Here is a 27,076-nt window from a genome sequence, read left to right as displayed (position 1 = left end):
GCTGCCCTCTCCCCTCCAGCCTGCTGGTCCTTCTCTTCCAGGGGCAAGTGCAGCGTCACCCTGCTCAACGAGACCGAGTCACTCAAGTCCTACCTGGAGCGGGAGGTGAGGCCCGGCTCGGCCTGGGCTCTGCAGCCAGGCCCTGGGGCCCCGTCCCTGGCCAGTCTGAGGGAAGTGGGGTTGGTGTCCTGACCGTCACGGCCAAGTGTCCTCATGTGTACCCCCACCCGAGTCCCGATTCTGCGGAGCGTGGGCTCCCTCGAGTGCCCACCGCCTGCCCTGGGGCCACTTGCTCCTGGACGACCGACGGGGGAGGACAGGGCGGGGGAGGGGCGGGGGGCCACCAGGGTCCCGCAGGAGGCTCGGGGGCCTCCCCTGAGCCGTGGATGGAGTCCCAGGTGGCCACTTCTGTCCGTGGCCCAAGGGGGCCCCCAGGGCTGCCCTGTACACGGTGGGGTACCACCCGCCAGATCCGCTTCCCGGGTCGTGGCAGCCAAAACCATCTCCAGACGCTGCCACATGCCCCCGGGGAGCAGGGCGGCCCCGGCAAGGGCGAGGTGCTGAGTGTCCTGGAGAAGCGGCGGGAGGGAAGGTGGGGTTTGGGGCCAGGCAGGTCGGAAGCGTCTGGAGCAGTCAGTTACGTCCTGGTTTACGGGCAGACCTGCGGCCCGAGTGCCCACTCCCACCGTGTCCAGAGCCCTCTGTGCACGTCCAGGGAGCCGGCGCTCCTCTCTCTGCCGTGGTCGGGCCACAGGTGTCCCCAGCTCAGCCCCACAGCCCTGAGGGGATGAGGAGCTCGCTGCTGCCTCATGGCCTGAAGCAGGCGGCAGGCGTGGGAATTGGGGTCCAGCAGGGGGCAGGCTCTGGTCGGGGCCCAGGCGGCCTGGGGAGACGGCTGTTCCGGGGAGCAGGCAGGGTGCAGGGAGGTTATGGTGCCTGCCCGGCACAGCGCGGCAGGGCCCAGGCGGGACCAGTTCCCAGGAGGCCGGGCAGGTCCCACGGGGCGTGAGGGCTGCCGTCTGCAGCTCAGGCAGAGCCACGGGGAAGGCCGTGCTGCCTGTGGCTCAGAGGCCGGTGTGAGCAGAAAGGCCATCGGTGCTGTGCGTTCCCAGCCCGAGTCAGCCGGGCGGACACTTGCTCAGGGACAGTGCTTGTCTGCAGGTGGCCCGAGCAGTCTTCGATGCTCACGGAACACTTAGTGGCTCTAGGTGATGCGGGGGTGCGGGTGACGTGACGCCCTCCTAGCACTCGCGGCCTTTCCCGCACTCACCCCCTCGCGGACAGCGCCCGGTGGGGACGGCACTCAGTGGGAGGGGCGAGTGCACGAAAGGGCCTGGCCAGGGCCCTGCGCCTGTTCCCGCCTCACATGGTCCTCGCTGATAAGGTCCTGCCAGGCAGACTCTGGGGACGGGTAAACCGAGTCAGCAGCAGCAGCACGCGGTAGAAGCAGACCTGCCCGGGCCATGGCCCGCGCACCAGATGAAACACAGAGCGAGTGGTTTTCACTAATTTAAAGAAACGGTGGCGGATTCTGAACGTGACGAGGGAACCTGGGGGAGAGCCAGGTCCTGTGGGTGCCCAGGCCAGGGCTCGCCCTGGACGGCCCGTCCTTCCCGGGGGAGGGCGAGGCATCCGCCGTGCGGGCTGCGGCGTGATGTGCGGCGTTGCGGGGGCGGCTGTGAACGGCAAAGGCAGCAGGTGGTTGTCAGAGCAGGGCAGGAACGTGGGACGAGGGCTGGGAAAACCGAATTGAGTCAAGGAAGATGAAGTGGGAGCAGGGGGTGAGCCCGCCACGCCTGTCGCCGGAGTGCTCACGGCGAGGGCTGCAGGACGGTCACAGGTCACGAACACCAGCTCCGCGGCTGCCCAGGACCTGGGTGGGGAAGGCTGGGAGGTCCCGGTCACACGAGTTCCACGGGAGGCCCGGTGGCCGTGAGAGACAGTCGTGGTCAGGAGGCCATGCCCACTGCCCCCGTCAGCTGCTCTGTGGCGTTGCGTCCAGAACATTCTGTAACTCTCCATGCGTTGACGTGTCCGTGACGTGTCCACGTGCCCAGGGCTGTGGCCAGAGCATGGCAGATTTGTGCCGTAGTGCCTCTCAGTCTTCGTTGCTCGTAAACGCTGTTTTATAAAGCAAATGTCCAGTTGTTGTACTGATAGGAACGCCGGGTTTGTGTGTGTGGGAACTGCCAACTCTGACGGGGTCTCACTGGGTCTGACCGTCCGTCAGCCCCTTGCGGTTTCCGGGGGTCCTTTCCAGTAACACGGGGGTCTTTTCTCGCTCTCGGCCTTTGTACCTCCTTCTCCTGTGGCCACAGGCTCCGCTGCAGAGTCGTGGGCAGGGGCCCCGAGACCCCTGCTGTGGGCGTCTGTTTTTTTTTCCCCAGGCCCCTCCCTCCTGCCCCCAGGGCTCAGGGCTCCCCGTGGTCCCCGAGGGCGCGTGCTGACGCCTCTGTCTCCTGTGGTGTTTTCCAGGATTTCTTCTTCTACTCTCTAGTCTACGACCCGCAGCAGAAAACCCTCCTGGCGGATAAAGGAGAGATCCGCGTAGGAAACCGGTACCAAGCGGATATCACCGACCTGCTGAAAGAAGGTAAGGGGGCGGGGGACCCCGAGGCAGCCGGGGGCGCCGTCCTGGCTCCGGCCAGCTGGGGCCGCGTGGCCTCGGGGGTGGCGGGGGTGCTGTGCCTGTGCCTCTGTGAGCGGGTGGCAGCCGTGCCCTGGCGCCTCCACCTGCCCCTCGCAGGGCCTCCCTCTCGGCAGCCGTGGCCGAGGCTTTGGAAGTTGGGGTCCCGAGGATGCCCCAGAACCGTGGAGCAGAAGGTGCCGATTGGCTGTCCCTGGCGTGCTGAGACTGTTTCCTTTGATACGTTTTAATGATCTTTTGTCCCCAAAAGTTTTCTTTGGAGAGGATCCTCTGGTGTTTTGTGGGTTTTGCCTGTGGGTGTCCGGCCCTCGAGACCAGCGTGGGGTGAGGGGCAGTGGGCGTGGCCACGGGGCTCGGGGGGACCCCCCCCCCCAGCCCTCAGCAGCCTGGTGCGCCAGCCCGGCTCACTGCGCCACCCTTTCTTCTCGGCCCGAAACCCAGCCCTCCTGACGCGCGGGTAGGCAGGGCCTGCAGCCCTGCTGGGCAGTGCCAGGAGGGGGGCTGTCGGCTGCTGGCTCTGCCCGCGAGGGTCCGGCAGGGCCTCGGCGTCTCGGCCTCGGTGCCGGCTACGTGGCTGAGCGGGACTCCAGGTTCTGAGAGATGGAAACGATGCCTCGTCACTCTGAGAGTCCCTTCTCCGTGGGTGCCACCCGCGAGTCAGGGCGGTGTTGGGACTGTGTCCATGGCGTCTTTTTAGTCACACGAGAGGGTGTGCCGCCGAGGCTTGCTAAAGGGCAGAGCCTTCCTCCGGCACCTGGGGGTTCCAGGGGGCCTGGGCCCGCCTCTCTCTGGGCAGGCGTCCTGCCGGGGCCAGTGTCCTGGTCTGGTATTGGACCCTCTCGCCAAAACTGGGGTCAGCTGTGAAGGGAGGGGCCGATGCGGTTGCCCGCTGCCCCCGCCGAGAATGAACAGCTGCCCGCGGGCGAGCTCTGGGCCCAGGTCCTCACCGACAGCTGCTCCCGGCTCTGCAGCTGGCCCCGTGGACTCCGGTTCTGGAGACCGTGTCCCCTCCTCCCTTGCCAGCAGATGCCACCTGCTGAGCTCATGGCCCGTCTCTGTCTCCTTCCTTCCCGTTGTCCCACATGGCTGTGTTGCCGCGCGGTGTTAACATGACACTGAGCTTTTAACTGGGGGTCCCGGGGGGCTCAGCCGCACAGCGGGTGCACTGAGGTCCCTGTGTCCCTCTGGGGCGTCGTCCTGGCCTCGCGCTGCGTCCCTTTGGGTTGGCTGTGCTGCTCTCCGCAGACGACCAGTCCGGCCGTGGCGCATGGAACCTCCTGGGCTCCGTCCAGACGTGCAGCTGGGTTTGGCTTCTCCCCTCTGTCTCCCTGGGACGTCCTCGGGGTGAGCTCGGGGCTCTGCAGCTGGGCCCCTCTGCCGGCTGCCGGACCGTGGGGCCTCCGTCTCCCGCGTGGACAGCCGTGCAGACACCAGCTCTGTTAGCAGGGGGCCGGCTCTGCAGGGCGTGCGCTGGGCCTCCGGGGGTCCCCCTCCCTGGTTCGCTCCTCGGGGGTCAGTGCGTCCCGATGGGCTCCTGGCAGGTGGCCACGCTGTGTCCCCTCAGTCCCGTCAGGGCTTGGCGCCTGCACGCACAGGAACCTCAGGCCCGGCCTTCCCTCTGCTCCTCCCTCCTGGACTCGGCTGGGCAGACGTGGGCCAGAAGTGCCGCCCTCGGGTGCCCCTGCCTGCCCCTGCCTCGAGTTCTTCACGTCACACCCAGTTCCCCGTCTGGCGTCACTGCCGGGCGTCTCGCGCCCTGTGTTTTCCTCTGAGTCCTCGCTACGAGGGTCCAACCTGCCTGTCCGTAGCTGCTGCTCTCTGTGTCCTCGCTCTGAAGGCGGGCTCTGGCTTGCATGTGGCCTTTGTCCCCTGCAGCCCCACCTGCTTGTCCTGCGTGTCCTGTTGCTCGGGCTGCCGCCCGGGTTTGGTTTGGTGGGGCCGGACTTACTGAGTGATGGGCTGGCCCCCGCCCCACGTGCAGAGACCCCCCTCCCTGACCGTCCGTCACTCCTGGGGTGTCCTGGACACGCGCACTCCCTCACACCGGAGCCAGCGGCCCATGCCCGCCAGCGCAGCGCCTGCCCTGCTCGGCACCCTGGGGACCAGCGGCAGCGTCCTTGCGAGGCTGGGAACACCTGCTCCGAGGCTCCAGTGACCAGGGTGGTGGCCTTGAAGATGCTATGCAGTGGGGACGCCCGAGTCCCCGGCCTGGAGGGCGTGTGCCTTCCCAGCCCAGCCGAGGGGGAAGGGCCTGGTGGCTGCGACGTCCAGTCGTTAGAAGCACAGCCACGGCCAGGAAACCCACGGGGACTTGGATCACACTGGGGACCAAGGAAACGGTGGCCTGGAAGGTGAAGGGACGTCACCTGGAGCTCTGCAGGCTGAAATCCGCACGGGCAGAATGAGCCTGACGTCGGGCAAAGCCCCGGGTCTGACTTGGAGAGTGGGGTTCGTGCAGGAGCAGCCCCGCCCCTCCCCGCGGCTGCCGCCTCCTGGCGCCTGGTCACCCCGTGACCTCACCATCTGGTGGGAGGCAGAGAGTCATGTGGCTTCCAGAGCCTTCCCCACCTCCTGTAACACGTGTCCCTTTTTAGTGACACAAAACAGCACGCCTGCCTTTAGTGCATGTGGCATTCCAGAGGGAACACGACTGTCCCAACCAGTGGTGAGGGACAGGCTGGGGCACCGAGGGCTGGCTCGGCTCCTGTCTCTGGGGATGTCTTCTGGGGATGTCGGCCCCACCCGGCCCCAGGAGCTCGCCGTGTACGCGTGGAGGGGGTCCCTGGTCGGGAGACCTGTCCCTGCCCAGGGCCTGAGGGGAGCTGATGGCGTCTTGCGGAGATGTGACGCTTGATCCCGGCGCGAATTACGGACGTGGCCTCAGCCGGAGCGACCACGGGGTCCTCCTCCGCGGTATCCCGGGTCGGGCCTGGCCACGCTGAGGGCTCCTCCTGGCACCACTGTTTGTTCTCTGTGAGCAGAGGCTGCCCCATCAGGAGCCCTGGCGGCCCCTGCCCATGGCAGGCTGTGGCCACGTTCTCACCACGTTCTGTGGGGCTGTCCCGGCACCCCCAGCTCCCCACAGATCGGGGACGGCTGTGCCCGGGGCCTCGCCTGGGGGGGCTGGTGGGCCAGCGTGGGGCCTTGGTGCCAGAGGGTCCCTGCGAGCGGGTATGCGCTCTGTGATGGGGGTCTTTTTTTTTTTTGGAGACAGAGTCTCACTCTGTTGCCCAGGCTAGAGTGAGTGCCGTGGCGTCAGCCTAGCTCACAGCAACCTCAAACTGCTGGGCTCAAGCGATCCTCCTGCCTCAGCCTCCCGAGTAGCTGGGACTACAGGCATGCGCCACCATGCCCGGCTAATTTTTTGTGTATATATATATGTTTTTAGCTGTCCCTATAATTTCTTTTCTATTTTTAGTAGAGATGGGGTCTCGCTCTTGCTCAGGCTGGTCTCGAACTCCTGAGCTCAAACAATCCTCCCGCCTCAGCCTCCCAGAGTGCTAGGATTACAGGCGTGAGCCACCGCGCCCGGCCTGTGATGGGGGTCTTGACGTGGGACGTGGCACAGGACCTTTCCCTGGGGGCGGGAAGGGCGGGGCCCGTGGGCCTCTGTGACTTCTTACAGTGGTTCATCACTCTTCAGTGTCTCAAAATAAAAAGCTCGATTAAAACTTACAGATGCACTTTCCTTGCCCCTGTGGTCCCAGCTGACTGCAGAGCACACGTGGGCAGTGGGGCAGGGCCTGACCTGCCATCTCCACGGTGCCCCTCCCCACGCCACGGCCCCCCAGCCCTGGAGGGGGGTGACGTGTTTCCCCCTTGGGTGCCCAGCATGCCCTGGGGCTCCGTGTGAGCACGTGTGTGCGTGTGCATGAGCGTGTGTTGGGGCCGCCCCCGGGCCTTGCCTCCGTGGCTCTCGCAGCCCGCCCCTCCCTCCGTCCCAGCAGCCCCCAGCACCCGGGTAGGAGAGGGCTGCGGCCCTCGCCCTGGGGCACCCACTCCGAAGGGACTTGCGGGAAGCCACGGTGGCTCTCAGCAGCCCACACTCCTGCCTGCAGGCGAGGAGGACGGCCGGGACCAGGCCAAGCTGGAGACCAAGGTGTGGGAGGCACACAACCCGCTCATCGACAAGCAAATCGACCAGTTCCTGGTGGTGGCCCGGTGAGTGCCCGGGCCAGGGATGGCCGCGGCGCTGCCTGCCTGCCAGGGCAGGACCCCACCTGGGGCCCCGTCCCTGCTGTCCTCACCCTGCAGTGGGCGTTGGGGATGTGGAGCCCACTGGCCGACCCCGGGACCCCGAGTTCCCAGAGTCTCAGGAGGGTCTGGCCCAGGTGCTTCCGCCTCCCTGAGGGTAGAGATGGCCCGCTGGGGCTGCTGCCTGTGGGTTGGGGCTGGCAAGGCCAGGCTGGGACTGGACAGCGTGTTTTCTCGAGCCCTGGCCTGCCCAGGCTGGCTGGAGACGGGGTGGGGGCTGCAGGGGAGGAAGGAGGCGGCCAGGGCCCAGGGCAGCCGTTGGCGAGGGCCTGTCTGCGTTTCCTGTGAGCAGCTCAGGGGCAGAAAGAAGCCTGGGGGAGCAGGGGGAGCTCAGGGTTCCTGACCCCGTAATGGCCGCTGCACGCTCAGACGCACGAGCTTCAGAGCATTCTTAAAGTCACGCTGGGCCACACTCTGCATGTTCTGTGCCCCGGGACCAGAGAGCACACGGAGTTCAGGCCTGCGAGGCTTTTCTCCGGTGCCCGTGGCCTCTCTGCTCCTCCCGAGCCCCCCGTGGTCCCGAGCCCTGCCCGCGTCCTGGCCGGCTCCAGCCGTCAGCGCGTCTCCTTGTCCCCAGCTCTGTGGGCACCTTTGCACGGGCCCTGGACTGCAGCAGCTCCGTCCGCCAGCCCAGTCTGCACATGAGCGCTGCCGCCGCCTCCCGGGACATCACCCTGGTGAGTGGCTGCCGGGGGCGGGACGGCTGGGGCCTGGGGGCAGCTGTGCCCGCCCTGCCCTCCGCCTGGGCCCACACCCGCCCCCCGCATGCGGGACCCTGGGGAGGTGGCCGTCCTGCCTGGACCCTGAGACTCAGCCACGGGTCCCTAGGGTGTGGGGAGCAGGGTGCTGCCGGGGACCTGGGCGGCCCGGGGTGTCACCTGAGAGACTGGGGGCCTCGACCGGCTGCAGGAAGAGCCTCCTCGGGGCCTGGGTGGCAGTAACCACGGGCACCTCTGCCGCCCCGCTGCAGTTCCACGCCATGGACACGCTGCACAGGAACATCTATGACATCTCCAAGGCCATCTCGGCCCTGGTGCCGCAGGGCGGGCCGGTGCTGTGCCGGGACGAGATGGAGGAGTGGTCTGCGTCGGAGGCCAACCTCTTCGAGGAAGCCCTGGAAAAATACGGGAAGGATTTCACAGACATTCAGCAAGACTTTGTGAGTAGCGTGGTAGGGGCACGGAGTGGCTGGCTGTGCCCCATCTGCAGCAGGTCTGGGCCCCACTCTCTTCTTGGGGGGCCTGCCCTGCAGCCCCAGGCCCCCACGTGGAGCTGCGTGTGCCCCGCAGCCCGCCCTGGCCCCCCGCCACCCCTCCTGTCCTGCGGCTCAGCCACAGAGGCCACGGCGTTTCCTGCCAGCGTTGTTGCTAATGGCCACCGTGTGCTGAGCAGACAGGCGAGGGGACACCAGGGCCTGGGCGAGGGGGCTGTCTGCGCTGTCGCCGTGGCGAGGACGAGGGTGGGGGGTCTCACACACGCCTGGCAGCCTCCTGTTGCCACGGTGGCCCCTGTGCTCGTCTTTGTTTTTTCAACTAAGCTGAGTTTATGCGTCCCCGGGTTGTGTCGCTGGGCAGTTCTGGCCTAGAGAACCTGCAGGGCCTTCCCTGCCCCCCGCCCGCCCCCACGCAGATCCTCCCGAAATGCTTTGCACTTGCTTGGGGGAAGAATATCCTGACCAGCACGGCAGAGCCCGTCGGGCCAACGCCAGAGGAGCGTGGCCGTGCGCGGGGAGAGGGGCGGCCTGACCCTGGTCCTCGGAGGGGCCGGGACAGAGCAGCGTTGCCATCACGTGACCAGGGCGTCATCAAAACGGTAACAGCCCGGGTCAGTGCAGCGGAGCCTGGAGAAGTGGCCAGAGGGCCGGAGAAGGGAGCGAGGACCAGCCTGGAGGGAGGACAGCGGATGGAAGTGGCCCAGGCCGGCAGATGGGCAGCCGGGGACCCGCTGAGGCGCTAAGTCCAGGGGAAGCGTCTGCTGGGGGAGACGGCTTTCGGTGGGGTGTGCTGAGCGAGGGGACAGGGTGCCGGGCAGGGCCGATGGCCGAGCTCCTGACCAGCTGCAGACCAGCGGCCTCTGCGAGGCAGATGCGTCTCTGACTTGGCTAAGAAGCTAAACAGCAGGAGAAAAACCCCTCAGACAAGAAACAAACAGAGCCAGAGGACACGGGCTGGAAACAGCGCCTCAGACTCCAGAACCGAGAAGGGGGCAGGGCGCGGCACGGCCGTGGTGGAGGGGACGCACCCGTGCTGAGCATGCACTGCCACCTCCCACGCGTGGCAGAGATGGCAGCCCCGGGCAGCCCTGGGCTCGGCTGCTCCCTTCCGGCTGCCCAAGTGCACCAAGCACAGGAACCATCCAGATTCCTCGCTTGGTGAGAGGTCTCTTAGGTGGTCCGTGCCACGGAATCCACGTTGCCGCACGTGTCTGCAGAAGATTGGTTACGTAAAGTCAGTAAATGCCAGAGGAGCAGAAACTTTACAGGTGGGATTCTCTAACCATGGCGGAGGCTTGAAAAACTCAAGACCTTAGAAATTAGATGACATTCTGATAGTTTGAGGTGGAACACGGGGACATGGCAGCAGACCATGGACGAGTAATCTCCGTGAAAGCGCTGCAAACTTGGAACACTGGGGCTGCATCAGCGGGCGCTCAGGGCCTTGTGCGCAGGGAGAAGAGCAGGGGACTAAGTATCACAGGAACGACGGAGAATGTGAGAAAGGCAGCCGTGAAGTTAAGTGATTTCACCCAGAGAAGGGCTCTGAGAAGCCTGGAGTGAAGACCAAGATCAAGTGCAGCTCGACACAGAGGCCGGTGTGTGGCCAGGCACTCGGGAGGCTGGGGCAGGAGGACGCTGGAGCCCCGGAGGTGGAGGCTGCAGTGAGCTGTGATGACGCCGCTGCACCCCAGCCTGGGCCACACAGCAAGACCCTGTGGGTCTCTCAAAAAAAGAACTTTTTAAATTAAAAACATAAAAAGAAGTGACCGCTAGAGTGCCAGGTGGGCAGTGCCACCTGCAGCAGGACCCCTGGCCCAGCCCTGACCTGTGGCAGCTCCTCTCCCTGCATCTCTCTCGGCTGCCTCCACCCCTGCCGACGGGGCCCTGCTGTGACTCCCCCGTACCGCCTCGGCCCTCCCACTGCCCCCCTCCACCCCCCACCCCTGTCACCCATGTGGGCCGCAGCCGCGTCCCTGCCCCAAGTGACACGTTTCTCTCTCCCAGCTCCCGTGGAAGTCGCTCACCAGCATCATCGAGTACTACTACATGTGGAAGACCACCGACAGATACGTGCAGCAGGTGGGCACGGCTCCATGCTGGGGGCGCCCTCCGGGGTCGGGCCCCTGCGACAGATGGGTGCAGGCTGTGGTACTGGGGGGTTCTTGAGCCCCCGTGGGCCCCACCTGCTGACCTCTCTGACCCTCCGTTCTGTCTAAAGAAACGCTTGAAGGCAGCTGAAGCTGAGAGCAAGTTGAAGCAAGTCTATATTCCCAACTAGTAAGTGTGCCCCCGGCAGCTGTCCTCGTGGTCCCTGGGGCCGGCGGGGGTGGGGCGGGGCTGGCTGCGAGGCTGGGGCGTTGGACACCCTTTGGGGGGGCTGTCTTGGTGCGTCCCAGGCCCCTGGCTGGTGGGGCCATCGGCACCTAGACTAGTGATCCCCGCAGAGCTGGGCTCTGGGCTGGGCTGGGGGCCTGGACGCCCCTGAGCCTCGGTGGGACCCACCTCCAGGAACCTAGGGGGAAAGGCCAGGCCCCTAGTGGGGCCGAGGGCTGCAGGGACGTCATCTGGACGAGGGGCCGCCCAGCAGAGCTGTGTGCTGTGCAGATGGGCTTAGAGGTTTCGTGCCCTGTGACTTCCTCCTTCCCTCCTTTCGCACTTTCAGTAATAAGCCAAATCCAAACCAGATCAGCGTCAACAACGTCAAGGCCGGCGTGGTGAACGGCACGGGGGCACCAGGCCAGAGCCCCGGGGCCGGCCGGGCCTGCGAGAGCTGTTACAGTAAGTGCCCTGGGTGGGCAGGGCGCTGGGACACCCGGCTGCGTGCCGCGGTGCTCTGCGTTGTCCCCAAGGGTCCCGTCGGGCCCAGGCTGGGAGGGGCCTGCCGATGACGGGGGCTGTGCCGGCAGTGGGGCGTGGGTGGGGAGCCTCTTGGGGTGTGCGGGTGCCCCTGGGCAGGGGACCAGGGCCCCCCTCCTGCCCCGGGCCCGGCTGGGGGGCAGGGACGCTGTGGAATACTCTGACGTCGCTGGTTCTGCTTAAGAATCCGTCTATTTCCAACTTTGTTGTCCGTAGCCACACAGTCTTACCAGTGGTATTCTTGGGGTCCCCCTAACATGCAGTGTCGTCTCTGCGCATCTTGTTGGACATATTGGAAGAAATATGGTGGCTTGAAAATGCCAACCCGGTTAGATGGAGAGAGGCCAGGACCAAACCGCAATAACATGGTAAGTGGGTGGCGCCTGCCCCGCCGGCCGCGTGGGGCCGCCCGGTCCCCGGCCCCCGGTCATGGCGCTGTGTCGGGGCGGTGCGCCCCCTTTTGCAGAGTCCCCACGGCATCCCAGCCCGGAGCAGCGGGAGCCCCAAGTTCGCCATGAAGACGAGGCAGGCCTTCTACCTGCACACCACCAAGCTGACCAGGATCGCCCGGCGCCTGTGCCGCGAGATCCTGCGCCCGTGGCACGCCGCCCGGCACCCCTACATGCCCATCAACAGCGCAGCCATCAAGGCCGAGTGTGAGTGTCCTGCGGGCAGTGGGGGGACCCCCGGGGACCCAGCCAGCGCTCCCTGCCCCCCCCCCGGGGGTGAGAGCGCCAGTCGGGAGCGGGCGGCGCCCTCACACCACGTGGCGTCTCGCAGGCACAGCCCGGCTGCCCGGAGCTTCCCAGAGCCCGCTGGTGCCGAGGCAGGCGGTGCGCAAGCCACTGGACGCCGTGCTGCGGTACCTCGGTAAGCGGCCGGGCGGCTGCATGCTGGCGGTCACGCCTCCTCCAGCCGGGAGCCCCTGACCTGTCACCGGGGCCCTAGAGCTGCCCACTGGGACACCTCACGCCACGCCAGGCTCCGGCCGACCACGAGCCAGGCTGCGTCCCTGTCCCCTGCAGGGTCTGGCCTCCCCAAGGCATGCCCAGCGGCTCCCCTGCCGGCCTCTCTGTGGCCACAGGTTTGGGCTGGGTGTGCCCTGGCCTGCAAGGCCACCAGGCAGGGTGGTCACCTGCTGCCCGCAGAGAGGCCTCCCCTGAGCTGAGCCCCCACACGAAGGCAGCACCAGGCCTTTGCAGGCCCCGGCTGGGTGGGGTGCACACCGGGCCGGCAGCCTCAGCGGCAGGGTCCTCTTTCCTTCCAAGGTCTGGGGACACCTGAGAACCCCAGCTGGCACCCCTGGCCCAGCCAGAAGCAGTTTGTTGCAGAGGCTGGGCCAGACATTTGGGGTGGGGAGCCTCACCCTGTGCTGGGCTCGGATGGGCTCGTGACATGGGGGTGACTTTTCTTCTGGGAAGAACATTCCAGAGCCATGAGCTAAGTGTGTGCTGCGCAGACACAAGTGGCTGTGGCACTGCTCCCTGTTTAGGGTCTTGGGCCCCGCGCTGGCCTCACACGCGTCCTGGGGGTGGAGGTGGCGGGTGCCAGGGCTTGCCCTCGGCCCCAGTGGCCTGGACTGGGAGGCTGAGCTGGGTCTGTGGGGCCTGGGGCCTGCGTCCGGATCCCGCAGGCTGCTGGCCTGGCTGGAGGGGCCGCACTCTGCCAGGCCACCCCCGCGCTGGGGAAGCCCTAGGTGCAGGGCCGGCCTGGGCACACCTCCTGTGGTGGCCCGCGGCCGAGGGCTCACCCAGCCCCTTCCAGCCCCGTCAGGGTGGGGCTGCCGTCGCCGGGGGTGTCCTGGAACCGGTGTGTGCACCCCACCCTCCCTCCTGCCGCCCTGCTGGGCGGAGCTGACCCGGACCCCCTGTGCTGCTCCCTCAGAGACCCACCCCCGCCCCCCGAAGCCCGACCCTGTGAAGAGCGTGTCCAGCGTGCTCAGCGGCTTGACCCCCGCCAAGGCAGCCCCTGTCATCAACAACGGCTCCCCCACCATCCTGGGCAAGCGGAGCTACGAGCAGCACAACGGGGTGGACGGTGAGTCCGGGCCTGCGGTGCCCGCCCTGGTGGGGAGGCCGAGCGGGGTCTCCGCCGGTCCTGGGGCCCGCGAGGCCCCAGCGCAGCGCGGCTGCGCCTGTTGATGCTGTTTTCTCTCCTCTCTCTCCTGTCCCGTGGGCGCTGCCAGGCAACATGAAGAAGCGCCTCTTGATGCCCAGTAGGGGTAAGGCCTGGGGCAGCCGCTGGCCTGGGCGCTGCGGCCGACCCCCGTCGGGTGCCTGTGTGTGCTGTGCTGCTGAGTGTGTCGGCCTTGCGGCGGCGGCGCAGGGCATGTCCCTGGGCAGTCCACCTGGGCCCGGGCCACGGCCCAGTCCCCCACGCTCCTCCCGACTTCACTTGGCGCTTGGCGAGGGACCCACAAGCCCGGGGAACCTGGCCCGCGGCCCCTCCCGGCCTGGCGCCCGGTCAGTGGACTGTCCTTGCACGTCTGGCCCTGGTGCCACCCGCCCGCGCTACGCCACTGCGCTGTGACTGCCCGCATGCCGTCTGCCCCGGCTCTCGGGGCCGCCCGCGCTGTGCCTGCCATCCTCCCGTGCGCCCTGCTGGGTGGGGACGCGGGGGACGGGTCGAGGGTGTCTGCAGAGGCCGCGGGGACTGAGCTTGCGCAAAGGCTTGGTGCCTTCTGTCCGAGGACGGGCTCAGGTGCCCGGCAGTGGTTGGAGTAGGGGCTGCAGGACCCTGGCCCCTGGGGCATGAGCAGATAAGACTGGGGAGGGCAGGTGTGCAGGCCCAGGTGAATGCGCGGGCCTGGGCCTCGGGCACGTGGGGTGCCGGCCTGCCGGGGGAACGTGCTCAGACCCCTCCGCAGGCTGTCAGGACTGGCTCTCAGGGTGCCGGCCGAGGTGGTGGGCCAGGCAGGGGACCCAGGGGGTGGCAGCAGGCAGCGGCCATCCAGCCCAGCCTCGGCCCCTCGGGACAGTCCCTGTCACGGCTGCCTGGGGAAGCCTTGCAGGCCGCGGGGCACCGCGGGGCCCACAGCAGTCTGAGCCACTCAGGAGCGCAGAGGCCTGGCAGCAGCGCCCCCACCTGTCCAGATGCCAGCCCCTCAGTGGGGCTCCGTCTCGCCAGGCCCCCATCCTTGTGTTGGGCACCCGCTGTGGCCGCCTGGTCTGGGCAGTGTGGCCGGGGCCGGCCCCTCCTGGGCTGGCCTGACGCTCTGCACCCCTGGGGCAGGGCACCTGGGGGTGGTCCCGTCAGATCCTACAGGAATAGTGGGGAGTCCTCGTCAGCAGACAGCTTTGAGCTTTTGGTTTTATTTTGTAAAAAGCTGTCAAGCGAGTTAGATAAAAGTCCACCTATTTCCCGCGAATTTCCAAAAGTCACATACTTAAGTGCCCAAGTGCAGTCCCCAACGGGGGGGGTCCTGCTGCAGGCCCCTCCCTTGGGGGAACACTGCAGCGCCCCGGCTGTGAGGGGCCGGCTGGATGGAGGGGCCCGGGCCACGGCGCGGAGGGCGGGAGTATGCCCGGGCCGGGCGGGCACAGCCCCCAGCACTCCCTCGCCCTGCTGCCCACCTTGAGGCTGCTGCTCCGTCCCGCGACCTCTGGGCCGCTGGCGGGTGCCCGCCACTCGCTCTAACTCTAAAGTGTGTGTTTTCTTCCCTCCGCCAACCTGTCGCTTTGGTAGGCACTTACTTGGGTAAGTAGCCCTCGTGCCAGCGGCCATCCCTAGGCCTGGGGTCCCAGAGGGTGCCCGGAGGCTGGCTGTCCCTGCTTGGGGGCACTGCAGACTGGGCAGCTGGGCACTGTTCTCCGTCCTGCCTGGCAGGGCTGAGCAGGCTGGGGGAAGTCAGCCACCCTGGCGTGTCCTGGGGGCGGGGGGCTGGACAGGCTCCCAACGCTCCTTAGGACACAGGCTGTGGCTCTGTGGCTGAGCAGTACTGTGGGGACGGGCAGGGTGCTGTGGTGCCAGCAGGCTGGGCACCCAGCTGAGCTGAGGTGCGGTGTCCTGTCCTCTCCGGGGGCCGGGCCGGGCCTTCCCGAGACCACCTGCCACTCGCCCACACTCACATCATGGGCAGGCACGGGAGGCCGGGGCAGCCCGGGGCGGGCCCGGGTGGGGTGACCAGGAGTCTGGCCCTGCCCCAGCGATGCCGGCAGAGGTCAGAGGCCTTGGGGGGTTCCCCCAAGCACACGGCAGGGCACTGGGGCTGGTGCTGTGGGCTGTGACTTGAGGCACCGGCAGGGGACTGTGACCCCAGACCCCTGGCCTGGGTCAGTGAGGGCAGCTCGGAGCCCTTGGAAAGACTCCTTGGCCCCGGGCTCCAGCCGTGCCCGTCAGCGGGGCTGTGCCCTGCAGAGGGCCTGGCCAGTGCCGCACCAGCTGTCGCCCGGTTCCTGTGCAAACCAGGCTTCCTGTGTCCGCAGTCGGGGGAGCGAGGGCAGCCTGCGTGCGGGGAGCGGATGGCAGAGCTGAGACCCCCAGGCCGTCTGCCTGCAGCCCCCGCTGACGCGCCTTCTGTTGGCCGGAGCTGTGGGCCTGGGCTGGGACCAAGAGGAGCTGAGGCCCATGTCCCCAGACCCCTCGGGGTGGCCAGGAGGTCCCTGCCTCTTGGCTCCGCCCGTCTGTGGGCGATGTGGGTGCAGGACGGCCCCTCCCAGGCTCATCTTCCCTCCTCTCTCCGCAGGTCTGGCAAACCACGGACAGACCAGGCACATGGTAAGGGGCGGCCAGCTACAGGACACGGGTTCACTGCGCCAAGCGGCTTTCAGGCCCCGGGAAGCCCGCAGAGGCTGTCCCTGGCCAGGGCGGGGACTCCGTGTGGTGCACTGGGTGGCAGCCAGGGTCAGCCAGGCCCCGCCCAGGTGGGGTGCGGGTCATGGGGGGTGGCCCCGGCCGGCTGCCCAGGAGGCACACCTGCTCCCCACCACAGGGACCAAGCCGCAACCTGCTGCTCAACGGGAAGTCCTACCCCACCAAAGTGCGCCTGATCCGGGGGGGCTCCCTGCCCCCCGTCAAGCGGCGGCGGATGAACTGGATCGACGCCCCGGATGACGTGTTCTACATGGCCACCGAGGAGACCAGGTGGGGGCCCGCGGGGTGGGCGACAGGCCCTGCGGCGTCCTGGCCTTGCCCGGCCTCACCGCCTGCTCTTCCGCTCACAGGAAGATCCGCAAGTTGCTCTCATCCTCGGAAACCAAGCGCGCTGCCCGCCGGCCCTACAAGCCCATCGCCCTGCGCCAGAGCCAGGCCCTGCCACTGCGGCCGCCCCCGCCGGCGCCCGTCAACGACGAGCCCATCGTCATTGAGGACTAGGGGCTGCTGCCCTCCGCGGGCCGCCCGCCCTCCGCCAGCCCAGGGCGGCCCCTCCCCACCTGACCGCTGCCCGCCCTCCTCAGTTTGGTAGAGCCCCGCCGCCCGCCCTCACTCACAGAGAAACTGCTCCCTCGGTGGACACGTGGACACGTCAGGAGAGGAAGAAGAAGTGCGGTCTAACTTATTCCGAGAATGCCGAGGAGTTGTTTTTAGCTTTGTGTTTACTTTTTGGCTGGAGCGGAGAAGAGGGGCCGTCTCGTGCCCCTGAGCTGCAGGGCCTCTGGCCCGGAGGCCGGGCCCTAAGGTTTTGTTGTGTTCTGTTGAAGGTGCCATTTTAAATTTTATTTTTATTACTTTTTTTGTAGATGAACTTGAGCTCTGTAACTTACACCTGGAATGTTAGGATCGAGCTGCCCGGCGGGGTCGGCCCTTTGTCTTTTCAAGTAATTTTCATATTAAACAAAAACAAAGAAAAAAATCTCATAAAAAGAAAAAAAGCCAACTGGCCCTTTCCCTGTGTCTTTTGTCACCAGCAGCTCTCCCCGTCTTAGGCCCTCGGGCAGCCCGGGACCGGGAGCCAGGCCTGGAGGGGCTGGGCAGCCGCCCCGTGGCCCAGAGATGCTCCCTCTGCCCTCGGGCAGTGTGGTGAGCGCAGCGCGACCCCACGGCCTCCGCGAGCCCTGGCCTCTGTCCCACAGACCTGCCCCACGGGGCCTGGCCCGCTGCCCTTCCACGGGGAGCGGCAGGGGGTGGGCAGGGCTGAGGGCCGCCCCTCACACAGCAGGGGCTGGCCCTGCCCTGGGCACCCACAGCCACGACTCTGCCCTCCCGCCAGGTGGTCGGTCCAGGCCCCCTCCTGGCCCTGGCAGAGCCCTCCCCAGCTGTCTGGACAGCTCTGCCAGAGTCTCGGGCAGCCCAGCAGGTGTGCGGTTTCCACAGTGAGAATTTGCTCAGATTTCAGCAAGTCCCTTCTCAGAAATCCTACCTCGGCCTGGGCCCCAAACCCGCCCTTGCAGGCCTAGGGACAAGTGTTGGCCTGGCGGGCCACCAGAGGGGAGGGGTCCTGGGGACGGCCTGGCTTCAGGGACCACCCTCAGCTGCCATCAGCTGGCCAGGAGTGGGGTCAGCCCAGGCTGCCCAGAGGGGTGTGTTCACCGCCCCTCCTCCCTGACTCTGCCTTCTGCTCCCCCGGCCCCTGGCAGGCACCCTGAAACGTGGAAATCTCAGGCAGGGAATTAAAATAGAAACCACTTCTGCTCCCTCCCAGGAGACAGAGATAAAGGGGCGTCCTGGCCTCCCCTGCATGCTTGCTGTGGGGCCCAGCAGGGTGACGAGCCAGGACTGTAGGCTCCATCTGCCTTCTCCCAGCCAGCTGTGGTCTACAATCTGTCCCCCACCCAAGTGTCCCCACTGCCCGAGGACTTATCTGTAGTGTCTCAGCCGGGGGCTGGGAGACCAGGTCCCTGACAAAGACTGGAACCTCAACTTGGGCCTTTTCCAACCCCGGGGGGGCTGGGTCAGCACGGGCAGCTTGGTGAAGACCCCAGCACCCGCACCTGCCTGACTGCCCGTCCCCTCCCCAGGCACAGGGTCCTGCTCCCAGCACTGGCCGTGGGCACCCTCCCACCTCTCCCAAGTCCCTTCTTTTGTGGAAAAGACGTGGGCTGTGAGGTGTCCCCAGGTCCTGGCCAGGAGCTCTGTCCCAAGGGCAGGCAGGCCCTGGGGACACAGGACCCCTTCCCTCGCTCCAGCTCTGGCTGCCTGGGCCACCTGTCCACCTGCAGGCTGCCGGGGGGGTCTGAGCCAGGCTTAGAAATGAGCAGTGGGCACAGCAGGAGGGAGCAAGTCTCACAGCTCGGCTGGCAAACGGCCTACCTACGGTACCAGTGACCCCACAGGGGGCTGCAGCTGCCCCAGGCCAGGGGCATCTCAGGCTGGCAGGGCAGTGGTGCCCTGCCGGGGCTGCCTGCACACCTGACCTGAGCCCACCCTGCCCAAGGCCTCGAGTCCCCCTCAGCAGAGCTGAGCGTCAGGGGAGCGGGGCGGGGAGTCCTGCCTGCGATTTGCCAACCTCAGGGATGACACCATGCCCCTGCGGCCCCAGGGGAGGGAATCAGCCCCTTGCCTGGCCATCTGACCCCTTCCTGCTTCCCCACACCTGCCACCCCCCAGCCACGTGTCCTGTGCCGCCCTCTCCACACCAGGGCCCATCCTGCCCTGGCATTGCCCCAGCCTGTGGCCCTCCGTGGTCGCAGAGGTGGAAGCCAAGGCCACTGCTTTGTATCCATTGATCCGAGGCCCTTCCTGCCAGGCCCAGAATAGCCCCGTGGCGTCAGGGAGCCTCTGGCCGCAGCCCAGGGACTGCAGCTGGGGTGGGTGGGCAGTGCAGCCGCCGGACTCCTGCCCCCACCCTGCCGTCCCATCTCCGGGGCACCTCGCCAGCGCCAAATGCCATTCCTTTGCTGCCAGCCTGTGAGGGGCCTTCAGGCAGGGCTGGGGACCCTCAGGGCCCCCCAGCAGGTAGTCTCTCTCCAGAAGAAACCTGCGCCCAGCCAGCCGTCTCCAGAGCAGGATCAGAAGTGTCCGTCGGCCCTGCAAGTGTCAGAGGGGGCTGGAATCAGGGAGGGTGACACCCTAGCCCTGGGAGGCTCCCAAGTGGGGCAGAACAGTGGGGAGCTGGAGGGGGCTTGGTAGTGCACTGAGTGGGGGCAAGGGGCCCATGAATCCAGCCTACAGGGAGCCCCCAGGGCCGGCCACCCTGCCCAGGAAGGGGACTGACGCCAACTTGGCTGGCACGGGCCCAGAGGTGGAGAGGGCAGCCGGTCGGGCTGGTCAGTCGGGCTTGGAGGGGCACATGTGTCTGGGCTGTTGTCTCCATGGCAATGGCAGTGGCTGCAGGGTGTGTCTGCAAGGAAGAGGAAGGGGGCCACCCTGGGGAGCCAGACCAGGGCAGGGCCACCACGAGCACCCGGTTCCCAAGGGCGGGGGGACACTGGCCCACTGGCAAACACACCTGGTATACCAGGCAGAGGGAACCAGGCAGGCCTCAGTGTCTGGCTCGAGCCCCCAAGACACTGAGGCCCAGAGAAGGGCCCAGGGAGGAAGCCGGTCCAGGCCCCCTTCCCAGTGCCCAGGGCCGGGTTCTGCTGCTCGGAGCGGAGGCGGGAGGTCAGGCAGCCCCCTGGGGACGGGCCCAGGGAGAGTGCGCGCGGGGCGCGGCGGGCCAGGTCGTCTGGTGGGCAAGAGCGCGCTGGGAGGCAGGGCGCGCGGGCTGGCTCGTCGTGCCCGCTCTTCCCCTTCGCCGTCCGCAGCCGCCCCTGGGCGGGGTCCGCGGGGGACGCCCTGAGCGCGGACCCTCCGTGCGGCGCTGGCCGCGCTCCCCCGCAGCGCGTCGCGCTTTCCCGGAGCGGCGGGCGCGTCCCTCTCGCGCTGCGCCTTCCGCACCACAGACGGTGTTGGCGGGGGCGCGGGGCGGAGCGGGGCCGGGACCCGGACCGGGCCGGCGGCCTCCGGCGCCCGGAATCCGACTCCGCTCCAGCCGCGCGGCCGTTGCCATGGAAACCGAGCAACAAAGGGAAGCCCGGCGCGCCCCGCGCGCGGCGGGGTGGGGGTGGGGTCCTCCCGAGCCCGCGCCCCTCCCGCAGCGGAACGCAGCCTGGGCGCCGAGGGCCGGGCGTGGTGGCCCCAGGACCCGCTTTCCAGGGCTCCCGCGAACCGCGGGGCGCGGACTCCCGGCCCCGCACCCCGACGTTGCCATGGAGACAGCCTGGGCGCGGGCGGCGCCGCCGACGCCGGGGCGGGCCCCTGTAGACGCCACCTCGGGCGCGGGGCCCGGGCGGTGGGGGACGCCAGGCCGGGTCCCGCCGCCCCTCAGGCCCCGCCCGGGGCAGGTGCGCCCCCGCCCCCACGGCGCCCCCAGTCCGCCGGCCGCCCGGGGGGCGGGACCCCGAGGCTCCGCCCCGGCCTCGCAGCCAATGGGCGCGCGAGCAGCCGGGCGGGCGGGTCCCCGCGCGGGCGGTGGCTGCGGGAAGAAGAGCGCGGACGGAGGGCGCGGGCCGAGCGGGCGCGCTGACCATGGCCTCCAAGTGTCCCAAGTGCGACAAGACCGTGTACTTTGGTGAGTGCCGGGCTGGGCCCGCGCTAGGCCCGGAGCGCCCGCCGCCCCGCGTGGCCAGCCCCCTGCCGCCGAGCCGCGCCCGGTGGCAACTCGGGCGAGCCGGCCCCGCCCGGCCGCCCCAGCGCCGGCCCCGGGATGCGCGGCCGGGAGCCAGGCTCGCCGAGCGGCCCGCGCGGTGCAGCCGGAGCGTGGGGCTGCGACGGGGCTGGGGCCACCACGCCCGAACCCCCCGGGCGGCCGGTGGGGGCGGGGCGGGGACCCAGGCCGGCGGGGCGCGGTGCGTGGCCCTCCGGGATGGGGCTGAGGTTTGCGGGCGCCCTGCGGGCTCCGGGAACTCATCGCGGTCCTCCAGACAGCGCCGCGCGGGGTGGAGTCGGGCGGGGCCGCACGCCCGGGACGTCTGCCGCGCGCTTCGGTCGGCGTCGGCCCTGGCGTCTGGACCCCACGCCCGCAGCCCCACGAGCACGTGGCCGTCCGCGAGCAGTGGCCCCCGGCACCCCCTCTGCCAAGCCGGGCCGGCCCGGGACCGGGCTCTGTCGGGATTCAGTCCAAGCGGGGGCGACCTTGGCCTCCATCTCCTGCGTGTCCCAACGTGCTCCCTTCTTTGGCAAGAGTTCCCCCAGGAGTTTCACACGGGTGTGGGGTGGGGCTGACACGCGCGTCCCCACGAGCTTGAGAAGGCATTAGCGCCCAAGCAGCCCAGGTGGCCGGGACCCTGCCTCCTCAAGGTCAGAGGAGCCCTGACAGGAGGCAGGGGGAGGGCGGTCCCTGGCAGGGCTCCCGTCGTCTGTAGCCCCGCCGCTTTCCCCTGGTTGTCGGCTGGCTGGCTCACTCACTGTCCCTGTCCCTGGGTCGCTCCCTTCCTACCCCGCCCCTCCTGGCTGATCCTCTGCCCAACTCTGCCAGGGCAGAGTCCCTGCCCACCTAGCCACCAGCTCCTGCACAGGGGGCTGACTTAGAGCCAAGGAGGAGGGTGGCTAGAGAGCTGGGACGGACGGGGCCCCTCCCTGGTCATCCCAGCAGCAGTGGTCAGGATCTGGGATGTGGCGGTGCTGTGGAGAAGGCCGCTAGGTCTCCCCAGCTCAGGCCCAAGGCAGGGTGGAGGAGAAGGAAGAGGCCGACGGTTGTTTGCTGTTCCCAGAGGGGAGGAACCGGATTTGGCCTGGAGTGCTTCTGGTGTGGCCCGGAGCCGAGGGGCTTCCGGCTGCCTTCCCGGGAACCCGCCCACCCTCAGTCCCTGTTCCAGAGAGGGCTCCTCTCTGCAAGGCTCAGGGTGGGGGACAGTCCCCAGGGCCCTCCTGCAGTCCAGCTGCCCATGACTTGGCCCAGACCCGGCTGGGCCAGCTCAGGGCTCTCTGGGGTCGTGGCCAGCAGTCCTGTGGACAACCCGGAAAGGCCTCTGCCTGCTGGACGGCCGCTGGCTCTCAGCAGAAAACAAAGACGCCTCAGACCCAGCTGGCTTCCGTCCTGCCGGGAAGGCACTGGTGGGGCCAGGGTCCGGAATCCTGCCCGTCCCCACGCCAGGCTGCACCCCAGCTGCCCCGGCAGCCCACAGCTGAATAGAGTCAGGGCTGGGACATCCCAGAGTGATCTCAGGATGCTGTGCCTCTGTGTTCCCGAAACACATGCAGTCTGGGTGGGGATTGGGGACTCTTCCAAGCCATTAGACCCAATTGATTCTGTGTTCTCAGCTGGAGCCTGTAAGGTGTGGCCATCGGCCCACTCAGTGGGTCTGAGGGTCAGTTCCCTGCCCCACATGGCCCACGTCCCAGGGCTGGCCGGAGCGGCGTGGTTCTGGCAGCCCTGTGCAGCAGCTGCCTGGCGGCCGATAGCCATCAGGACCTCCCTACCTTGGTGCCGGGAGAGGCTGCCAGAGCGCTGGGGAAGCCCGCCCCCGGCTCAGCCAGCCCTGGCGGGCCTGTGTCCCAGCACCCCTCAGCGGAGCAGTTCTAGCCAGAGGGCTCTGAGCTGGTGTGGCCTTGTGGGGGGTGGAGGGCAGTGGTGCCAGCAGCTTCTGCCCGGGCCATGAAGGGCCAGCACTCAGGGCCCTGCACCTGGGCCACCAGGGATCCCAGGTCCACTGCCTGGAACAGCACCATGGGCCTCGGGGCAGGCTTTGCCCTGGCCAGGACCCCGATCCCCGGCATTTGCCAGACAGGGGATGCCTGGGTGACTCTCTAAGAAGGGAGCCAGGAGAGCCGCTGGTCCTGGGCCTCCAAGGGGCTTGGCCAGATGTTGCCCGTCAGCGTGTCTGAGCCCAGCCTGCAAGACCCCTTCCCACCGCCCGCAGCCCGGCCCCTCCCCTTCGGGCCCTGCTCGGGCTTTTCTTCCTGCCCTCTTCTCCTCCACCCTTTTCCTGCCTTGCTCCTGGGGAGGCCCGGCTTCCGTCCGCTGGGAGGTGGCCCAGCAGCCCCAGCACTGGGGCTGGGGGGCAGGAGGGCACCTGACCCTGAGCAGCTGATCTCAGACCTTTGGCCCCAAAGTGGTAGCCAGAGGCAGTAGGGCTTAGGGCTTAGGATGAGGAGTCAGATAGGACAGATGCGGGTCCTGCTGGGAGGGCTCCTGGGGCACAGGCCCACCCTCGGTGCGGGGCTAGGGCTGCGCCCTCCACAGCAGGGCTCTGCCAGCTCCATTAGCGACCCCGTGTGAGGGAGGGAGGTGGGGGAGGCAGGGGCAGGTGTGTGGGGGAGCAGGTGTGTGTGGGAGGCAGGTGTGTGGGAGGCAGGTGTAGGGGAGGCAGGTGTGAGTGGGAGGCAGGTGTGAGTGGGAGGGAGGTGTGTGTGGGAGGTAGGTGTGAGTGCGAGGGAGGTGTGAGTGGGAGGCAGGTGTGAGTGGGAGGCAGGTGTGAGTGGGAGGCAGGTGTGTAGGGGAGGCAGGTGTGAGTGGGAGGCAGGTGTGTGTGGGAGGCAGGTGTGAGTGGGAGGCAGGTGTGTGGGAGGCAGGTGTGAGTGGGAGGGAGGTGTGAGTGGGAGGCAGGTGTGAGTGGGAGGGAGGTGTGTGTGGGAGGCAGGTGTGAGTGGGAGGGAGGTGTGTGTGGGAGGCTGGTGTGTGTGGGAGGCAGGTGTGAGTGGGAGGCAGGTGTGAGTGGGAGGGAGGTGTGTGTGGGAGGGAGGTGTGTGTGGGAGGCAGGTGTGAGTGGGAGGCAGGTGTGTAGGGGAGGCAGGTGTGAGTGGGAGGCAGGTGTGAGTGGGAGGGAGGTGTGTGTGGGAGGCAGGTGTGTGTGGGAGGCAGGTGTGTGTGGGAGGCAGGTGTAGGGGAGGCAGGTGTAGGGGAGGGCAGGTGTAAACAAGCACCCTCCCAGCAGGAGTCTCGGGGTTTAGCAGGTGCTTGCTGGGGACCCTGGTGGATGGGGGCTCTAGCATGTGGTTCCAGGGCTGTGGGGTGACAGACCAGAGCGAGAGCAGCAGCTGGAGGCTGGGCCCACAGAAGGCCTTTGGCTGGAGACTAATAGCATCTTGCTAAGAAGTGGGGGGCTGGAAGGTGGAAGGACAGTAGGGGCTTGGAGCATGTGGGGGCTGTGGCTGCCAGGCGGGGTGGAGGGGCAGGTGGCCTGGGGTGCATGGGGGATCCACCCTCACTCCCCTCCTGCTGCAGCCGAGAAGGTGAGCTCCCTGGGCAAGGACTGGCACAAGTTCTGCCTCAAGTGTGAGCGCTGCAACAAGACGCTGACCCCTGGGGGCCACGCAGAGGTGAGCCCCCTCTTCCTGGGCGTGGGCGGGTGGGCTGGTAGCTCCCAGCCACCCTCGGGGAGGGCCTCACCCGTGCCCCTCTGCCTAGCATGACGGGAAGCCATTCTGCCACAAGCCCTGCTACGCCACGCTGTTCGGACCTAAAGGTGAGCAGGGCCCTCCCTGCGCTGACCTGCCCTGGCCCGAGGGGGCGGCCAGCCTGGCTCCTGGGCTGCACTGGGCTGCGCCCCAGGATCCCAGGGGGCGTGGAGCCCCTTTCTCCCTGAGCGCACGCTGGCCCCGCCCAGCAGCCCCGCGCCCCTGCGCTTCCCCAGGACTGGCCCCTGGGATGGGGCTGTTTGCTGAGAGGTCGGGTGTGAGGGCTGGGAGTGGGTGAGGCCACAGCTACCCAGAGACGTGCCCGCCACCCCCAGGCGTGAATATCGGGGGCGCTGGCTCCTACATCTATGAGAAGCCCCTGTCCGAGGGACCGCAGGTCACCGGCCCCATCGAGGTCCCCGTGGCCCGAGCAGAGGAGCGTAAGGCGAGTGGCCCCCCCAAGGGGCCCAGCAAAGGTGAGCGGGTCTGGGTCTGGGGGGCCGGTGGGCAGGGGAGCGGGGAGTGGGCGGCCTCTGGCGGCCCTAACCCATCCCCCTCCCAGCCTCCAGCGTGACCACATTCACCGGGGAGCCCAATATGTGTCCTCGCTGCAACAAGAGAGTCTACTTTGGTGAGTGACTGTCCAGCCCCGACCCCTGGGAGCCTCCCCCAGGGACCTGGCGTCACCATTCTCCCTGTTTCCAGCGGAGAAGGTGACGTCCCTGGGCAAGGACTGGCACCGGCCCTGCCTTCGCTGCGAGCGCTGCGGGAAGACGCTGACCCCTGGTGGGCACGCGGAGGTGAGGGGCTGAGTAGGGGTGGGGGCTGGGCAGGCCCGAGGGGGCGACTGCAGGGGGGCGGGACAGGGCGCCCAGGGAGGGGCGGCCTGGCGGGCAGGGCGGGTACTGCCCGGGCGGCCCTGGGGAGGCGGAGAGTCCGCGGCCCCTCCCTCAGCCCCCGTCTGCCCCCAGCACGACGGCCAGCCGTACTGCCACAAGCCCTGCTACGGCATACTCTTCGGACCCAAGGGTGAGTGGCGGGTCGGTCGGGGTGCCCCTCCCTTGCCTGGCCCGCGGTTCCCTGGCACCAGCCGCCTCTCTCGGCAGGAGTGAACACGGGCGCGGTGGGCAGCTACATCTACGACAGGGATCCCGAGGGCAAGGTCCAGCCCTAGGCTGTGGTCCCTCTGCCCCGCCAGATCCTGTCCCTCCGGGCTGCTGGGCTCCCACAAGTTGAGTGACCAGCTGCCAGCCCTGCCCAGCTCCTGCTTGCAACCTGGCTGAGCTGGAGGAGGGGCGGGCGAGGGCATGAGGCCCCTCCCACCCCCCATGTGTGGGTGTGTCTGTCCCGTCTGGCCGTCTCTGCAGGTCCCTGTCACCCCTTTTTGTGTCTGTGTCCGTGGGTGCCTCCCTGGCCCCGCCTCACTCCATGTGTCTCCCAGCATTTCTGCGTGTCCCTGCCCCCGTCCCCTGTCCCCTGTGGGTCTCCGAGGCGGCTGTCCCCCTCTCCCTCTCCTGCTGCCCCAGGCCAGCCCTGCCAGTGTTATTTATGCCCCTCTTGCCGGTGACGGCCACGCCCCTCACGTTGTCCCCCAGGTGGAAGGTGTCCCTGCCCGGGGCTCTCTGCCTGGCTCCCACGCTGCCTTGCAAGCTGCCAGCTCCGCCCTCACGTGGTTCACTCCCCTGCTGAGACTTTGCTGTCAATAAAAGGTTTGAGGATTGCAGGACCAGCACCCTGTCTCTGATGGGCGCCACTCCAGGACAACGTCCCTGCGTCCAGTCCACAAACACGCCCGTCTCACGCCCCGGCCTGGCTTCTGGCGGGCGGGGTCCTGCTCCCAGGGGTGATGGTGGGCACTGGGGTCTCGGCATGGTGCTACTGAGGAGGGGAAGGACCAGAGGGGAGGAGCTTGGTCCCTGGAGTGGGCAGTGGTGCCCACACCTAGTTGGGGTCTGGACTGGGTGGAGGTGGGGACAGGGACATCTGGGGCTGGGGTCCTGGTCAGGGGCAGGTGAGGGTAGTGTCCTTTGAGGACAGGAGCCCTGAGATATGCCAGGGTCGCCCTGGGAGAGGGCGGTGCCTGTGGGGCTGAACCCGGGCCCCTGGAAATGCGAGCAGCTGGCGTGGAGCCCAGAGCTGCCCGGGTCCCTGCAGGACCGAGGACAGTGGGAGGGGTCAGCCTTGAGAGCAAGCAGAGGGGGACCCTGTGGAGGGCCTGGGGACAGGGGACCAGAGGAGGGTCCTGTGCAGAAGACAGGGAGCTGCCTGCGGGTGGGGCTGAGGAGGGTGGGTGGCCGTGGCCTGGGCTGGGAAGTGGGGGAGGGGCCTGGCCGGGCTCCCGCACGCTCAGCGTGGCTGTTCCCAGCTTCTGTCCACAGGGTGAGGGACAGGCCTCAGCACGGGTGGGGCCAGGCTGGGATAAAACGAGCATGAGGGCCTGGGGGCTCCGGTCCCTTCCTGCCCAGGGGCACTGGTGACTGGGTTTGCAGCGAGGACACAGTCTCCCGGGCCGCCTCCAGTGGTGCAGGCTTGGCCCTTTGAACCAGACCCCCTGGCAGCTCCGGGAGCCCCTCCCGCCGCCCCTCCCCACCTGGCTCTCCGGGGGTGCCCACTAGAGGGCGCGCCCGCTCCTCCACTCTGGCGCACGGGGGCGGAAACGCCGCCTTCCCCTCTGCCTGGGCCCTGCCCGCACCCCCAGCCTTGGGCTCATGCCTGACCCCGTCCCCAGCACCACACCGAGGGGTGGTGGAAGCTCAGGCCTGTTCCCAGTTCCCAGCCCGTGGCACAAGCCCCTCCCAGCCCGCCCTCCCGTCCAGGGGCTCGGACACTGTCCTGTGAGCAGCCATCCGTGTCCCCGTGGGCTGGGCTGGCTCCGGTGTCCCGCAATGCCACAGCCGCCTTCTGCC

The 27,076-nt window shown here is 68.1% G+C and overlaps 2 protein-coding genes across 8 annotated transcripts in view; both read left to right on the top strand.

The window, feature by feature from the left end:
• Nucleotides 1–16,788, top strand: part of MTA1 (metastasis associated 1) — a 41,159-nt gene extending 24,371 nt beyond the window's left edge. For 2 of the 7 annotated variants that reach the window (XM_045559124.1, XM_045559142.1), the window contains 17 exons: nucleotides 42–105; nucleotides 2,476–2,593; nucleotides 6,706–6,808; nucleotides 7,479–7,578; nucleotides 7,872–8,060; nucleotides 10,122–10,196; nucleotides 10,336–10,394; nucleotides 10,780–10,895; nucleotides 11,190–11,341; nucleotides 11,440–11,629; nucleotides 11,754–11,843; nucleotides 12,858–13,010; nucleotides 13,159–13,194; nucleotides 14,658–14,669; nucleotides 15,658–15,689; nucleotides 15,904–16,055; nucleotides 16,136–16,788. In XM_045559124.1, coding sequence (XP_045415080.1) covers nucleotides 42–105; nucleotides 2,476–2,593; nucleotides 6,706–6,808; nucleotides 7,479–7,578; nucleotides 7,872–8,060; nucleotides 10,122–10,196; nucleotides 10,336–10,394; nucleotides 10,780–10,895; nucleotides 11,190–11,341; nucleotides 11,440–11,629; nucleotides 11,754–11,843; nucleotides 12,858–13,010; nucleotides 13,159–13,194; nucleotides 14,658–14,669; nucleotides 15,658–15,689; nucleotides 15,904–16,055; nucleotides 16,136–16,286 — 1,792 coding nt within the window. In that variant the 3' untranslated portion in view covers nucleotides 16,287–16,788. Of the gene's footprint in view, nucleotides 1–41; nucleotides 106–2,475; nucleotides 2,594–6,705; nucleotides 6,809–7,478; nucleotides 7,579–7,871; nucleotides 8,061–10,121; nucleotides 10,197–10,335; nucleotides 10,395–10,779; nucleotides 10,896–11,189; nucleotides 11,342–11,439; nucleotides 11,630–11,753; nucleotides 11,844–12,857; nucleotides 13,011–13,158; nucleotides 13,195–14,657; nucleotides 14,670–15,657; nucleotides 15,690–15,903; nucleotides 16,056–16,135 lie in introns of those variants that run through there. The other 5 variants (XM_045559130.1, XM_045559151.1, XM_045559159.1 and 2 more) reach the window with 3 other exon arrangements.
• Nucleotides 16,789–20,278: 3,490 nt separating this feature from the next.
• CRIP2 (cysteine rich protein 2) lies at nucleotides 20,279–25,893 on the top strand. The gene is made up of 8 exons (XM_045559187.1): nucleotides 20,279–20,403; nucleotides 23,998–24,092; nucleotides 24,181–24,238; nucleotides 24,506–24,646; nucleotides 24,733–24,801; nucleotides 24,876–24,970; nucleotides 25,142–25,199; nucleotides 25,277–25,893. Exons 1-8 carry the CDS (start codon nucleotides 20,361–20,363, stop codon nucleotides 25,342–25,344), a joined length of 627 nt encoding a protein of 208 aa, XP_045415143.1. The 5' UTR covers nucleotides 20,279–20,360; the 3' UTR covers nucleotides 25,345–25,893.
• Nucleotides 25,894–27,076: the final 1,183 nt, after the last annotated feature.

This window comes from Lemur catta, chromosome 1 (genome assembly GCF_020740605.2).
Source record: "Lemur catta isolate mLemCat1 chromosome 1, mLemCat1.pri, whole genome shotgun sequence".
Taxonomy (NCBI): Eukaryota; Metazoa; Chordata; class Mammalia; order Primates; family Lemuridae; genus Lemur; species Lemur catta.
The sequence above is the reverse complement of the archived record's forward strand: the minus strand, read 5'-3'. Positions and strand labels throughout refer to the sequence as shown.

Coding starts and splice junctions, on each gene's coding strand:
- CRIP2 (XM_045559187.1), top strand. CDS start 20,361: ATGGCCTCCAAGTGTCCCAAGTGCGACAAGACCGTGTACTTTG. Junction 24,093..24,180: donor CCCCTGGGGGCCACGCAGAG/GTGAGCCCCCTC, acceptor CCCTCTGCCTAG/CATGACGGGAAGCCATTCTG. Junction 24,802..24,875: donor CAACAAGAGAGTCTACTTTG/GTGAGTGACTGT, acceptor CCCTGTTTCCAG/CGGAGAAGGTGACGTCCCTG.